Source organism: Manacus vitellinus, unplaced genomic scaffold, assembly GCF_001715985.3.
Source record: "Manacus vitellinus isolate BGI_N305 unplaced genomic scaffold, ASM171598v3 scaffold_3_pilon, whole genome shotgun sequence".
NCBI classification, from domain to species: Eukaryota; Metazoa; Chordata; class Aves; order Passeriformes; family Pipridae; genus Manacus; species Manacus vitellinus.
In genome coordinates, this window is record NW_021940535.1 from 23,417,569 (window position 1) to 23,430,825 (window position 13,257).

The 13,257-nt window shown below is 37.3% G+C and overlaps 2 protein-coding genes across 2 annotated transcripts in view; both read right to left on the reverse strand.

Moving 5' to 3' along the window:
- The window catches only part of STK31 (serine/threonine kinase 31), a gene marked incomplete at its 5' end in the record, with an annotated part of 31,906 nt that extends 31,422 nt beyond the window's left edge, over positions 1 to 484 (reverse strand). Inside the window, 1 exon segment of the mRNA XM_029961771.1 lies at positions 420 to 484. Coding sequence (XP_029817631.1) covers positions 420 to 484 — 65 coding nt within the window.
- Positions 485 to 3,267: 2,783 nt separating this feature from the next.
- Positions 3,268 to 13,257, reverse strand: FAM221A (family with sequence similarity 221 member A). The gene is made up of 7 exons (XM_018075220.2): positions 13,145 to 13,257; positions 11,403 to 11,576; positions 10,743 to 10,933; positions 8,431 to 8,637; positions 7,504 to 7,614; positions 6,733 to 6,821; positions 3,268 to 5,002 (listed from the first exon to the last, which is right to left on the reverse strand). Exons 1-7 carry the CDS (start codon positions 13,198 to 13,200, stop codon positions 4,940 to 4,942), a joined length of 891 nt encoding a protein of 296 aa, XP_017930709.2. The 5' UTR covers positions 13,201 to 13,257; the 3' UTR covers positions 3,268 to 4,939.

Sequence of the window (13,257 nt, forward strand, 5' to 3'; positions counted from 1 at the left end):
ACATGCCCCACATCAAAGAAAACCATTAATTGTTTGGGGTTTTTTACTTTTTCTCACTTTCCCCATCCAACATCCTCCTGCCCATCTATACAAAAATTGACACTTTTAGGGTAGGAGATCCACCCCCAGCAGGACTCCAACTGCCTCATACAGTATTCCTAAGTCAATAGCAAATATTTTAGCTATTGATTTTTTTTTGACCTACCACGTATTCAAGAAAGCGTAGCTACAAACTTATTTGTCCAACATATTCTCATTCATCATGCGTTCACTGGATGAAAATTCTTTTTGACATTTCAGAAAAGAATACACACACACACACACATACACAAATTGCTCACTTATACAGAAACTTGATGAGGGGGAGGAGATAAGATTAAACATTTCAGTTAAAATCAAATAGTTTTTCTGAATTAACCTGTGCCCAAAATGTTACAGCTTCTTCAACATGGCAGCCCACAACATGGAAGCGTTCAAGGCCAGGTTGGATAGGGCTTTGAACAACATGGTCTAGTGGAAAGTGTCCTTGCCCATGACAGCGGTTTGGAACTAGATAATCTTTAAGAGCCCTTCCAACACAAACTATTCAGTAATTCTGTGATATTGAGGAAAAGAAAAAAAATAAATTTTCCTCAAGCATAGGATTATGTACTTGTTTGTTTCAAAAAACACCCCACTTTACCTTTGTCATACTCTGTCTCTATCTGTGACAAAGGATTCTGAAATCTGTTGATGAGTCTGATTCATCAACTGCAAAATTAAACATTCTGATGGTGAGGTGAAGATGTGGCAGAGCTGATAAAGTGCCTGATAAAGGAACAAACAAGTGATACTACTGAGAACTTACCTAAAGCTGCTGAGCTGACGCATCTGGCCTGGAGACATCTGACTGACAGTCAATCAATCACTGACTGACAGTCAAGCCCAGTCCCACTTTCTAATAGCTGGATCTTCTACCATGTCCGTTTTTGGAGCGCGCGTAAAGATTCCTCACTTGAGGCTGAGCAAATATTTGCCCACAGTTGTTGGTATGGGTGAATAACACCAATCTCTACTTATTAATTCTCTTTGCTAGTTTTAATATAATTGCTTCAGTATTGCTTCAAAATAGTGCACTGTACTATAGTAGTAGTTATAGCTTCTATACTATGTAGCAAATAATTCTGATTATGATATTTTAGTCTAATCCTTATCGTAATAAATATTTTTTTTATATAAATATATCTGGTTTGCCATCCTTAATTCTGCGGGATAAAGTTGTGCAAAAGTTCAGTTACATCTGTATGATTGTTTAGACATTAAATGTTGACCAAGTCTGGGGCTAAGATTGGATCCAGCCCCAACTAGACTCCTCTCTGAACAGGAGTTCAGAAAGCAAGGGGTCCTTGCTGCACCTCCTGACCCAGCGGGAAGGCTTCTCTAATAAACTTTGTTTGAAGCTCCCATTCTGCCCATAACACAGCACTATGTAGGCAACATGTTATGGCTGAGCCTCGGACCTTCCCTAGGGAGCTAAATGAAGGAACCTGTGAGATTAGTGCCCAGCTGTGCCAGACAGCATGGGTACAGTGAATGCAAAACCAGTGTGAAGCAAGGAATGATTCACTCCACCAAAAGATAAATGCTAAAGACTCCAAAGCGAGATTAGGCTTCTAGGCAAAAGTATTATATTTAGTTACCAAAAAAACACCCAACAACAGGTACACCTGTGCAAGGTCTTTTAGACTGGAAAACCTTTGTTGTTGTTTTCAATTATTTTTGTGCTAAGAAAAAATACTATCACTACCTGCACAGCTGTCTCTTTTTTCTTAGGCCACATGGCTACAAACCACTTCTAGAGAGACTCCAGGGACATACAGCCACAAGACCACCAACTGTTTAATATGCACAGCATGCTGTAAAGACACTGACAGCTTGACAAAGTAAATCTGCACGGGTGCCATTACTGGTCGTGAATTCACACATCACATTCCCCTTCGTCCCGAACCTGAGACAGACAGACATGGTTTATATTTAGCATCAGAAACACCCAGGATGGGAAGGAGACCCTTGCCCTCCACTTAGGATCACTTAATCTTTGCCCAAGACCTATAGGATTAGGCTTTAACAGTTTAGAGCACTCTTGTGTATGACAACAAAACCTTTCCCTCATGCCTGATTCCTTGGATCAGGGTCAGAAAGAGTTAATGTGTCTAGCTGAACGACTGATATACGCCCACCAATAAATCATACACATGAATGGTTCTTATCTGTTCTATGATATTTTGTTCAAAGTTCATGGCTGCTCTCAGGAAAACAAACCATCAACAAATACCAGTTAAAATGAGCTCTTTATTTAATGAGAACTGTTAATGGCAAACACACTAGTATTTGGTCTCTGCTTTTATATTATTTTAAAAAAAATTCTTTTGTAATAGATGTATAAAGAGATTTTTCAATAGAATTGGAGGTTGCAATTTTATGCTACAAATTTATTTTTTTTAGGATAAATTCAAATTTCACTTAAGACATGACATCCGAGTTCCTTTTTTTGACAGCCAGCAATATTGAGATGCATTGTACCAGGTTTTTCATGTATAGATATAAATAAAATTTCAGGAAAAAAGTATTATGTGAATACAAGAAGCAAAAGTATGCCTTCTAGTAAGGAAACTGAGTTTCTTTTCCTTGGACATCCTCAACATGAGTGAAAAGTGGTCAGAACTCCTAAGTAATATTTAAATGCAGTTGATATTTTTATGATCCAACCTGTTTTCCAACTAAAAAGTAATACCATAAAATAAATGTAATAATGATTTTGTATCATTTAAGTGGAAACATTAAATAAATTTAAGCACAGAATAAAAAATTTTTAAAATTACCTTAACAAAACCAGTTCATGATGATCAAAGTAGAGCTTAGTAGAGCTGAATTTGGCAGTTAACATTTAAAACTGACAAATATTTTCAACTTGTAATGTCAAAAAAGCAGAATACATTTTTTCCCAAGAGTTATGTTATCAGTATAAAAAGGAATGCAAAATACAAGATTATTGTAACTATTAAAACCTCTGCCTTTAACAATATTTCCCTGTGAGAAAGCTCATCCCTGAAACACACACATACATTTCCAGAACTGCATTCCCTAGTAGGTAAAGTCACGGGGATATATCCAAAACTAGAATAAACTTCTGCTATTAAGCTTGTGATAATCTCTCTGAAAACTGAAATATTTTTTTCTGTATTTTTAGTTACCTTTTTTTTTACCAATGTTATTTATATTTGGGGGTTTTTCTCGTGATTTCATTGTGAAATCTCCATTTACTTACAAGACCAAGCAGAGGATACGTAGAACGGATTGCTTGCCAGGGCCAGAAGAGGGAGCTCAAATTAGTATTTTCACTTATTAGGATAAAGCAGCATGTACCTGTGTAGAATTTAACAGTAAAGGTACTTTTATAACATTAATTAGCCGCTTTGATGTATTATGCATTTAAACTAAAGTAACAGATTAGCTTGTCTGATTGGCATCTGCAGTAATGGCTGTAAAGGTCAGAATTAAGGCAAATGGCTCTCTTAAATCTTTGAATTTCAGCAGTTGAGCCTTCCCCTCCCATCTCATTCAGATTCCAGCTGTCTCCATCACTCACTGTATGACCCACATGCACTCCTAAGAACTCTCTTTCCCTGTCTGAACAAAAAAGCAAGTTGCCCTGCACTAAATGCCTTCAAACTCACCTCTTTTCCTTTGCCGATCAGGCACATAGAGGCTTTCTCTCCGATGGGAAACAAAGCTTTGTAAGCTTCTCCCAATTCTTGCTGTAAAGTCTCAGTACACACATAACTATCCGTAAAGTCTCCAGTCCAAGAGACATCTTCAAGTATTTTTAAGGACTAACTGACTTACACCTTTCTCTTTTCAAAGGAGAATAAGTTAGCTCAGGCTCTGCTTTTACGTCCTAAGCTGCACCCTCTGCCAGTTATTCCATACCAAGTTCTTGCTGTGCTGCTTCACAGAATTAATCTACCACACAAAGTCACCAAATTTTATATTTTCCTGTCCGCTACCTTTAATACAACATATGCTGCCACAGCTGTGCATATGGACAAAGAATGCAAAAGCACATCTCCTCAGTCTGTGTTGGATTAGACATAATGAATCTGCTGGATAAATAAATTGTATCAAACACAATACAATTATTTATTTACATGTAATAAATAACAAATCCATTTACACTTAATGTTTTCAGTTTAGTGTAATAGTTGTTATGGACAGTAACAGACAAGCAAAACTGGGAGACTGGTACCACCAGAGAAATCTGGGATAAAGTATACAAGCAAGATCCCTTCAAGTAGCTCATAAGTGTGGAAATGGATTTACAAGAGTACAGAATGCCACACGTAAAAAAGATTTATATGATGGCAAGAACAGAGCCTAGAGAAGTGTGACAGAATAACGGTATGTTTGAATTTTATGTAAAGGAGATGAAGCCAACAGAAAGGAAAAAAAATTAAAGGAAATATTAAAATGTCAATATTAACAGAACAAATCTCACCAAGTAAAAATCCATGAACAAGATGAGTTCAAAGGACTCTACAAATAAAGGAAATGTGTCACAGAAGTCTAAGAGTAAGACATATTTTTTTTGCCCTCTGACAACCTAATATTTAAATATATGGTTATTCTCGCAGACCTTAAATAACAGTTCTGCAACTCTCTAAATATGATTTTCCATTCTCAAATAAATATCTGTGTAACAGTTCTGGAGATTAGAAACACATTGATTAAAGAACCAATTTTATTATAACAAGATAATTAAAAATTAATTTCAGCAAAATAACAAAACAACAGAATAAATAAATTAATAAACAGAAGTATGCAGGTAGGCACAGAGAAAAATACTCAATGCAATCTGAGCAGTGTGCCAAATAATAAATATTTATTTGTTTATTTATTAATCTCATGGCTTCTTTGATGGCACTGGACTTTTCCCTCTCCGTTTAGCAGCTTTCTCCATTTTCAGCTGTAACAAGAAGAGACATCAACAATGGTCGAAGCACTAATTTGCCAGTCAGCTAACAATGCAATATTAAATTGCTACATCCAGCCACAAATTTACCAGAGTGATACATGCAATGAAGAGAGCTACAGAGCATTATTAACCCAACCTAGCATTGCTTATGTTTGCAGCATAGGACAAAGGAGCACTTTCATAGCTCTACTGCTCCTCCCCTATTCAAACCAGGGCTGCCTTATTTCTGATAATGGCAATCTAGGTACTTTTGTATTCCTCAAGGCCAGTGTGCCTCACAAATGTTCATGAGTTTATCTCTGTGTAAGGTAAAGCAGCTTTATTACAGATGTCTAACAGATACAGTAAGATGAACCAGCATGCACAAAGTCACCAAGGAATGGTGCTAAGATAGATGCTAAATCTCCATCTCAGTGTCTCCTCACTGACCCACAAGGTCATGACTTTCTCTCGTGAGATTTTTTCTACACAGTAGGCTCTTACAGCATGGTATGATTTACCAACACATATACATTTAACTATGCCATTTTGTAGTAAGATTGTCAATCCAAACCAGTATATCTGTTGTTCTCACATATTGTTACACTAGTGAATGAAATTATATTTAGAGTAATTACATAAAAAGAATGCATGGGCTTTTGCATCTAATACTAGAAATCACACTGCTAACAAAAACGCAAGAAAAAAAATTAACATGCTTTTCCCCTCTCATAAAATAATGTCAAAAGGAAGTCAAGCCTCAGTCCTCATTTGGATGTCCCTACAAATGAACTCACTGCTAAGCAATCCTGTTGTTGGTCTACATAGGAGCTGATTTTAAAACATTTTTCCTTATTTGGAGTCTTGAGGTTTGTAGCTGAAATTCCTACTACCTTTTGCAAAGAAAATAAAATCTTGGGGGGGGGGAAGAAATGGAGGAATTTGGATTTGATAGTAACATGTTTTCTATTAATTGATATAATATTTTTAACATCGGACCATATTTTGTGATTATTTCCAAAATAAGGAAAGCTATTTAACATTTCACAAAGCTAGAACAGCTTTCTCTTTAACAAACACCTTGTTTCAAGCACCAAGCATAACAGTAGTTTCGATTTTAAAAGTTAATTATGCAACACTGCCTTACAAAAGAATTCATAAACAGTCAATACAACACTTCAGCTGAGATGGTGGAGCTAAGGAGCTTATGTGGGGAAAGAATTGGTATTTAAGCATGTAAGTAACCTATACCACAGGGCATTTAAATTTAAGATAGTCAGTGGGGTGGAGGAGACACCTCTAAGGGAGTGATACAGATCATCTAAGAAAGACAGACCAGATTTAGCCCAATTTATTCAGACATTCATTAAAAAAAACCCACTATGAATTTTATAAATGAGGTAGCAAACACACAGTCCTAAATGTCACAGGGGACTTGCTGTGAGTCTGCTTTGTCGTTTCTTTTTGTCACATGGTAAAATATTTCAGTTTTCTGTAATGGCAGGTTACTTAATTAAAATCTGTCCAGTTAAGGTAAATGGTATCCCACATGACTGGCCTCTGAAATCCTATAATAGCCCTTAACTGTATTTAAAACATTATGTTAAGAAGCTAGTGCTTCCTCAGGAACAAGAGAAGTAACTATATAATACATTTATATGCTACTTAAATCACATATGTAGCATTTTAGACATCCTCTTGTGAAAGGGTATTTAAATTAGCGAAGAAATGTGGTGACTTGCCCGTTCTTGATAACGTTTTTCAAAGTAAGCCATGTCATCTTCTTCTGAAGGTTTTCCATGAGAAATTTGCCCTGTGGCACTTGAACTACCTGAAAAACAAACAAACAAACAAAACAAAAAAACAAAACTCCTTTTTCATTAAGGATACTTGTTATTCTATTAGTTATGCTTTACATTTGGCAAAATACATGTATAATGAGAACTCACCTTTACAGGCAAGTACAAAACACAGAGTTGGGATCAAAGAGAAACCTCTTTAATCTAGGCTAGCAGCTATTATAAATTGTCTTGGAGAAGTTCAACAGTTAGAGTAATTGCTAAATTTTTATACTGAACAAGGGACATAAAATAGGCATAACTGATCTATGATTCCATCTAGAAAAGACTTTCTGGCAGAAGGCAGTTTCACAGGATTATGCTGAATATATACAACCAGTTCAGATATAATGAGCTTCTCATAGGAATTAAAAATTTTAAAAACTGACCCAATGAATAGGTGACACCATTAATGGGGAAGATAACAAATGCTAGGAGAAAATCATTTCAGGTAAAAACCCCATCATGAGCAGAAATAACAAGCATTAAGAAAACAGTTATTCTAAACATTTCAAGTACATGAATGCTGTATTAACTTTTCACATAACAAGGCTTCTATATTCAATGTTTAACTTTTATTTTAGCCCTTCAATCATCCTTAAATTCATTACTAAAATCATTTAATTTTATATTAAATTCTTTTTGTATAACAGTATTATCCTACTTAAACATCACCTGCTCTCTGTGAGATGGTTTGAGCAGAACTAGAAGGCCCCTGAAATGCTTTTAGAAATGGATGATCCATGCTGGTAACAGGGGCTTCTAAAAGTTCAGCAGAAGGAGCACCTGTTAGAAAATAAGTCAAATGAAAACAATAATTAACTTCATGAGATAGATTCCTAATATACATGATGGGGTCAAAACAAGGCTACAAATTCATATCTACAACTCTCAGTGCAGTCCCCATAAACTTGAGTTAACAAAAGCATTACAAGGATGGCTTCGAAAGAAATGGAAAGCTTTGTTTCTTTAGTTACTATGGCAATACCATAGTTTCTAAACTTCTGACAAATCCAGGAAACCAGATCAGAATTTAAAAAAGAAATAATGAATATATGACAATTATAGATAAAGCAGTATTTCAGGACAAAATGTATCCATTATTAAATGACACAAAATCACAGAATAGCAGAAGTATCAAGGCCAACTAATATGTCTGTTCTGTGAATTATGTCTGGTTTTTTAAGCTGAACAGCTATTAACCTTTGAGTTTGAAAACAAAAATGCTGTAAATATATAACCAAGAAATTCGTGGGCACTATTAGGCTAAAGGATTAACATAAATATAATGTGGAAGTATTAAGAGAAAAAGAGAAGTTACAGTTCCTTCTAAAAGATATGCTGCCTTTCAATCAGAAGCAACTGAGCTGAACACCAGAAGTGTTGATAAAGAGTTATTTTATCAATTCAGTACAGGAAGTTGGACAACACGGTCACAGCGATCTCTTCACACCAAAGGACTGCTGGAAAAAAAAACTATCTGCATTCCTATTCCCATTGATCCAGTTTGCCTTCAAACGTTGAAAATCTATTTTGATTTAGTACTTTTCAAAGCTACTTAGGTGGAGAACTAAAACTTCATCTCAGGTCAGCTGCACTTACCTATTCCACTGTCATCAAGTCTCATGTAGCCTTCTGCTAGTGAACTAAAACCAGTCAGTCCTCCCATAGCAGCATAAGGAACATCCTGCCCCACAGGTTTTCCTTGGGCCAAGCGCTCCTCTTTGGTTTCCACAACTGTTTCATGAGCATATGTTGGCTGACCACATGCACAAGTAAAGCAACTATGAAAGCCTGAACACTTGGAACCTAATAAAAAAAAAATGAGTGAGATGCTAATGGAATTTATACCTCATTGCAGACAAAATGGTTTTCCTAAACTGATCTCATAAAAAACTAGAGTTCCTTCACTACAAAAGCATCCAGCTATATCAAAAAATCGTATAAACATAAAGGATCACTGTGGAGATTAGATCATAAAGCCCATCCAGTCACAAGGTCTCATTCAGTTTCAAGTACCTCTGAGGATGGTGATTCCACCTCTCTCAGCAGCTTGGACCAATGCTGGATCAGACATTTCTTTTCTGATATGTAACTATATTTCCTGTGTTATAACTTGTGTCCATTGCCATTAACAACACTCCTCTCTATCCACTGACAAAAAATAAAGGGATAAGAAATTCTGACACTGGTAAGGATGACAACCTGCCAGCATTTTGGCAATATTGCCTCCAGAGTTGTACAGCACATGGCAGTGTTGCATGGTCAAAAAGCTTCATATCATAATTTATTATATAAATCACAATTTAAATGTCTTTTAAAATCAGCAGAATTATCTCAGTAGTAAACAGAGACTGTGGCAACAGCAAAATGGGTTCTACACAAGAGTACAGTTAGACTAACTTTCATGGGGGTTTTTAACCTCACATAGTCATAGGATGTAACTGAAATAGTTATACACGTCATGTGACATTCAGAAACAGAGTGGAGTGAAGTGAAGTGACCTATCTGCCCTAAACTCAGGGATAAAATTGTCATCAAAGCCCTGCTGGAGCAATGATGTGACCAAGAAATTGAGGAACTGATTTTGCAAATGTTTAATTATACAAATTACTCTGCTTTCAACTCACAGTTAATTTTGCAGAGCACCAAGAAAGATTTTTTTAAGTCTTGCATAATATGCTCAAGGATCATATTCTTGAGAATGCTAAAGGCTTTTTCATATAATTTTGGGCACTCCTTGGTAACAAAGCTCTGTATTCTGTGTTTGGACACAGAATGCAGTGTTTGTGATATATAAAGTGTAACAGTAGTATTTTCAATTATAATTTATCTATCACATTAGATTTATCAACACTGAACTAAACTAATACCATTACATTAAAACAACACAAGTCCAAAACAGAAGCAAGTCTTGACACTTCTCTGTGAAATCTGTGAATCCCTTAGAAGTGTCCAGTATTTTTGAGAAACACTGAAAAAAGTGCATAATGTATATTATTATTGAAAACACTGTGTTCTACGGATTCAGTCTGAATTGTCCAATTGCACATTTAAGATTTTGGCATTACTTAGAGTAAATCTGGAAAGGCTGTCATATAAATATTTTATGATTTATTCTATGGGATATAATTCCCAAACAGTAAAAGCTGTTTACAGTTTTTCCTGTACAAAATAGTGACATTTTATGAAAGAAATTTAATAACAGAACTCTAGCAAAAAAAATCTTCAGCTTACATAATTTGAGATTTCAAACTAAAACATCTCTATGCATTATTTATTTTATGTGGTCAATAACTATTGCTGTTTCATTACCTAAACCTCAAACAACTGAAGCAAAAAACTTCCCCTTAATCCTTTTTCAAAGCTCTTCCTTGAAACTCCATTCCCATTTACCTTTCTGGACTCCCAATCTGTATGCTCAGGAACTGCTTTGTTAGAGTGCTAACAACAGTATTATTTGAGAACAGAGCGCTACTTCCTATGGAACTGAGAAAAGATACATTAACATTATATTCAACTAGGCAATAGAGGAATGGAGATCAACCCTTCTCTCTCACAAACTACCAAGTTCAGGTAGAAAAGTCATGTGCATGGAGCTGGAAGTGACAAACTGCAAATGCAGTGCTTTCATACTGCCTAACTTCAGGCATCTGTCTCCATAAGCACCTAACTAAATCATTCAGAAACTTACACTCCTTCACAGGACTTGGGGAAGCCAAGGATCTTGTTCTAAACCCTCCTGCAAAAGGTGATGTCTTCCTTCCCACTTCTCATCCTCCTTCAAGGATCAAAATACACATCAGTGACAAGTGCAGCATATACCTAATACCCAGGGACAAATACAGATCCCTAACTTCTTGTTTCTGTTGAGTTTCCTAGCAAAGAATGATGCAAGCCCACCCGTAACTTACAAGAGTTACATGGAAATCCAGGTGCTGCACTGTGCTGGTCAGCAAAGTGTTTGCATCTACAGCGGATGGGCTGGGTGCCATTCAGAGGGACATAGTGGTAGGACTGGCATGGACAGCATCTCACTCTGCAAGGCACACAAATAGGACGCTCTTTGGGAAGCACTTCATAGTCTGTTTTGTGTTGTTTATACCTAAAAGAGGTAAAAATAATAACTTTCATAACTTTATTAGTATTTATCAGAAAAGTAACTGACAGCCTTATAATTTAGTTCACAAATTTGGGTTTCAAGTACCCTTAATTATATTACTGTTAATTGTTAATTTTTAATTAAATGCATAGTATCAGCTGCTTTTACAACTATTTATCACATAAATATCACAGATCTTTATGTTTTGTTTTGATACCACTATCAGAATCAATATGATCTACAATAACTCATACCTTAAAGCTGAATTTATTGAAGACTGCAAAACCATTTTGGTTTCAAAAATTTATTGAGATTTAGATTTAAGAACAGTTCTTACTGTCTAAAACCTTATTTTCTCAACCCTCAGGCCTTAAATTAACTTGCTTATGTGGTACTGTAACGTATCCGGAAATACTTTACATTTTCCTGATTTTTAAAAAAACCATGGTATAAAAAAAGAAAAGCTGCCTACCGGTGAGTACAAAAGCACAGTGTCTCTGGTCCCACAAGCTTACAGTCCATGCCAGTTGGTGATCTCCAGCTCACATACAACCTGTTCTGTAATCGAATTGGTAGTACTTTTCTTTTGTACTCCTCATATTCCTCAGGAGTAAAGAGCTTTCCTCCATCATCATCACCCACAATTCTGTAAGCATGTTATAAAAAGAACCATAAGGATATGAAGACAATAAAAGTAGATTTCTCCAGATATTTTTTCAAATAATATATAACAGCACTTTTGCTGTAAATGCAAAAAGAAAATCTTGTATTTCATAATACTGTTCTAGTGATATACATTTAACAGAACTATAGCTGATCTTTAGAGAAATTTTGTGAATAATGCTCTTTTGAAAAAATTGCTCTGACAGACTGAAAAACAGTCTTGTAAGACAAAAGGAAAAAATAAAGGAAACTACACAGCACTCCTTTTCATATGGCAGAAAATGCAATGAGTATCAAGGGTTGTGTAACCAGCTAGCTCTGCATCAGACTTCTTGAATGATCTCTGGCAAGTCACTTCACCCATCTACACCTAACTGTACTGCAGACTTGTTCGTATCAAGTGATTTAATCTTAGTCTAGTTTGAGAGTAACTGCAAGCAGGAAAACAAACTGCCATCAAAGTAACAAACAACACATCCAAGTTGTCTTCTAACTTGCAAGAAGGCTATGATAGTTTCTGCAGCTAAAGTTGATGGGAGCTGTATCCCACAACTCAGACAGGCACACTATATTCAAATTCAAGGTCACTGAATATCTGGAACTCCTGAGCTGCATCCATATTCTGCATTTATAGAAACAATTGATAACAATAAGTAAAACCTGTAGAATACAATTAAGACTTAATTGCAACACTTAGCTATGCTGAAAGTTAGTTTATTAGTGTCTGTAAATATTTCAGTTATTATTTGTTGGGTGCCCTAAAACACACTGAGTCATTCTGTGTCAAATATTCTGTGGATTTGTGCATTGCCAGTACTGTACAGCACCAGAATAACGTGCCAACACATCGCTGTCATTTGCACATCAACCCAGCCAACGCCCACTGAATCACTGTACACCTTATGTAAGAAATACCACTGCGCCTTCCTCTCATGTTTTATTTAACTTTTCCTAAGCTAAATTCAGATCACACTTCAGCACAATGACTGTGTTCATGTTTTATTTTTGCTCAGCCTTTCGAGAGGAGTGCTGACGAGATTACCAAAGACACACAAAGTAGTGTAGTATGAGGGGTTTATAGAGTGCAAAACTAGAACTCATGATGCACGGAAGTCCGTGTTTTCTGAAAGAGCAGTACAGCTGTCAGATTATCACAGAATGGCTTGGGTTGGAGGGGACATTAAAGATCACCTAGTTCCAACCTCCCTGCTAGCCCATACGGCCTCTCACAGCACATCACACAGACACGCTGCCGGGCGGGCCTGGATGCGATGAACGACGCGTTCCTTTGCTGTACAGCGTTTACGCCATGCCCGCACCAGGGCACACCGGCCACGGCACCTCCGGCTGCGACAGTGAACGGCGGGCGGTGGATGTGACTCAACGCAGCCGCCACAACCCCCCGGAGGAGCGGCTTCGGGAGGGCGGTAGGCGAGCGCGAGCATCTCCTCAGGAGGAATCCCGGCCCGCGCGCCGGACACGGGGGATGCGGCACCGCCGCCGCCGGCACCCCGCCCCAGCGACCCCACCGCGCCGGCCCTGTCCGCTCACCGCCGGTACTCCGCGTACTCTTCCAGGGCCTCCGCCTCCACCTGCAGCCGCTCCATGACCGGCCCAGCCGCCGTCAGGCGCGGGAGCGCCGGGCGCCGCCCGCGCACGGAGCG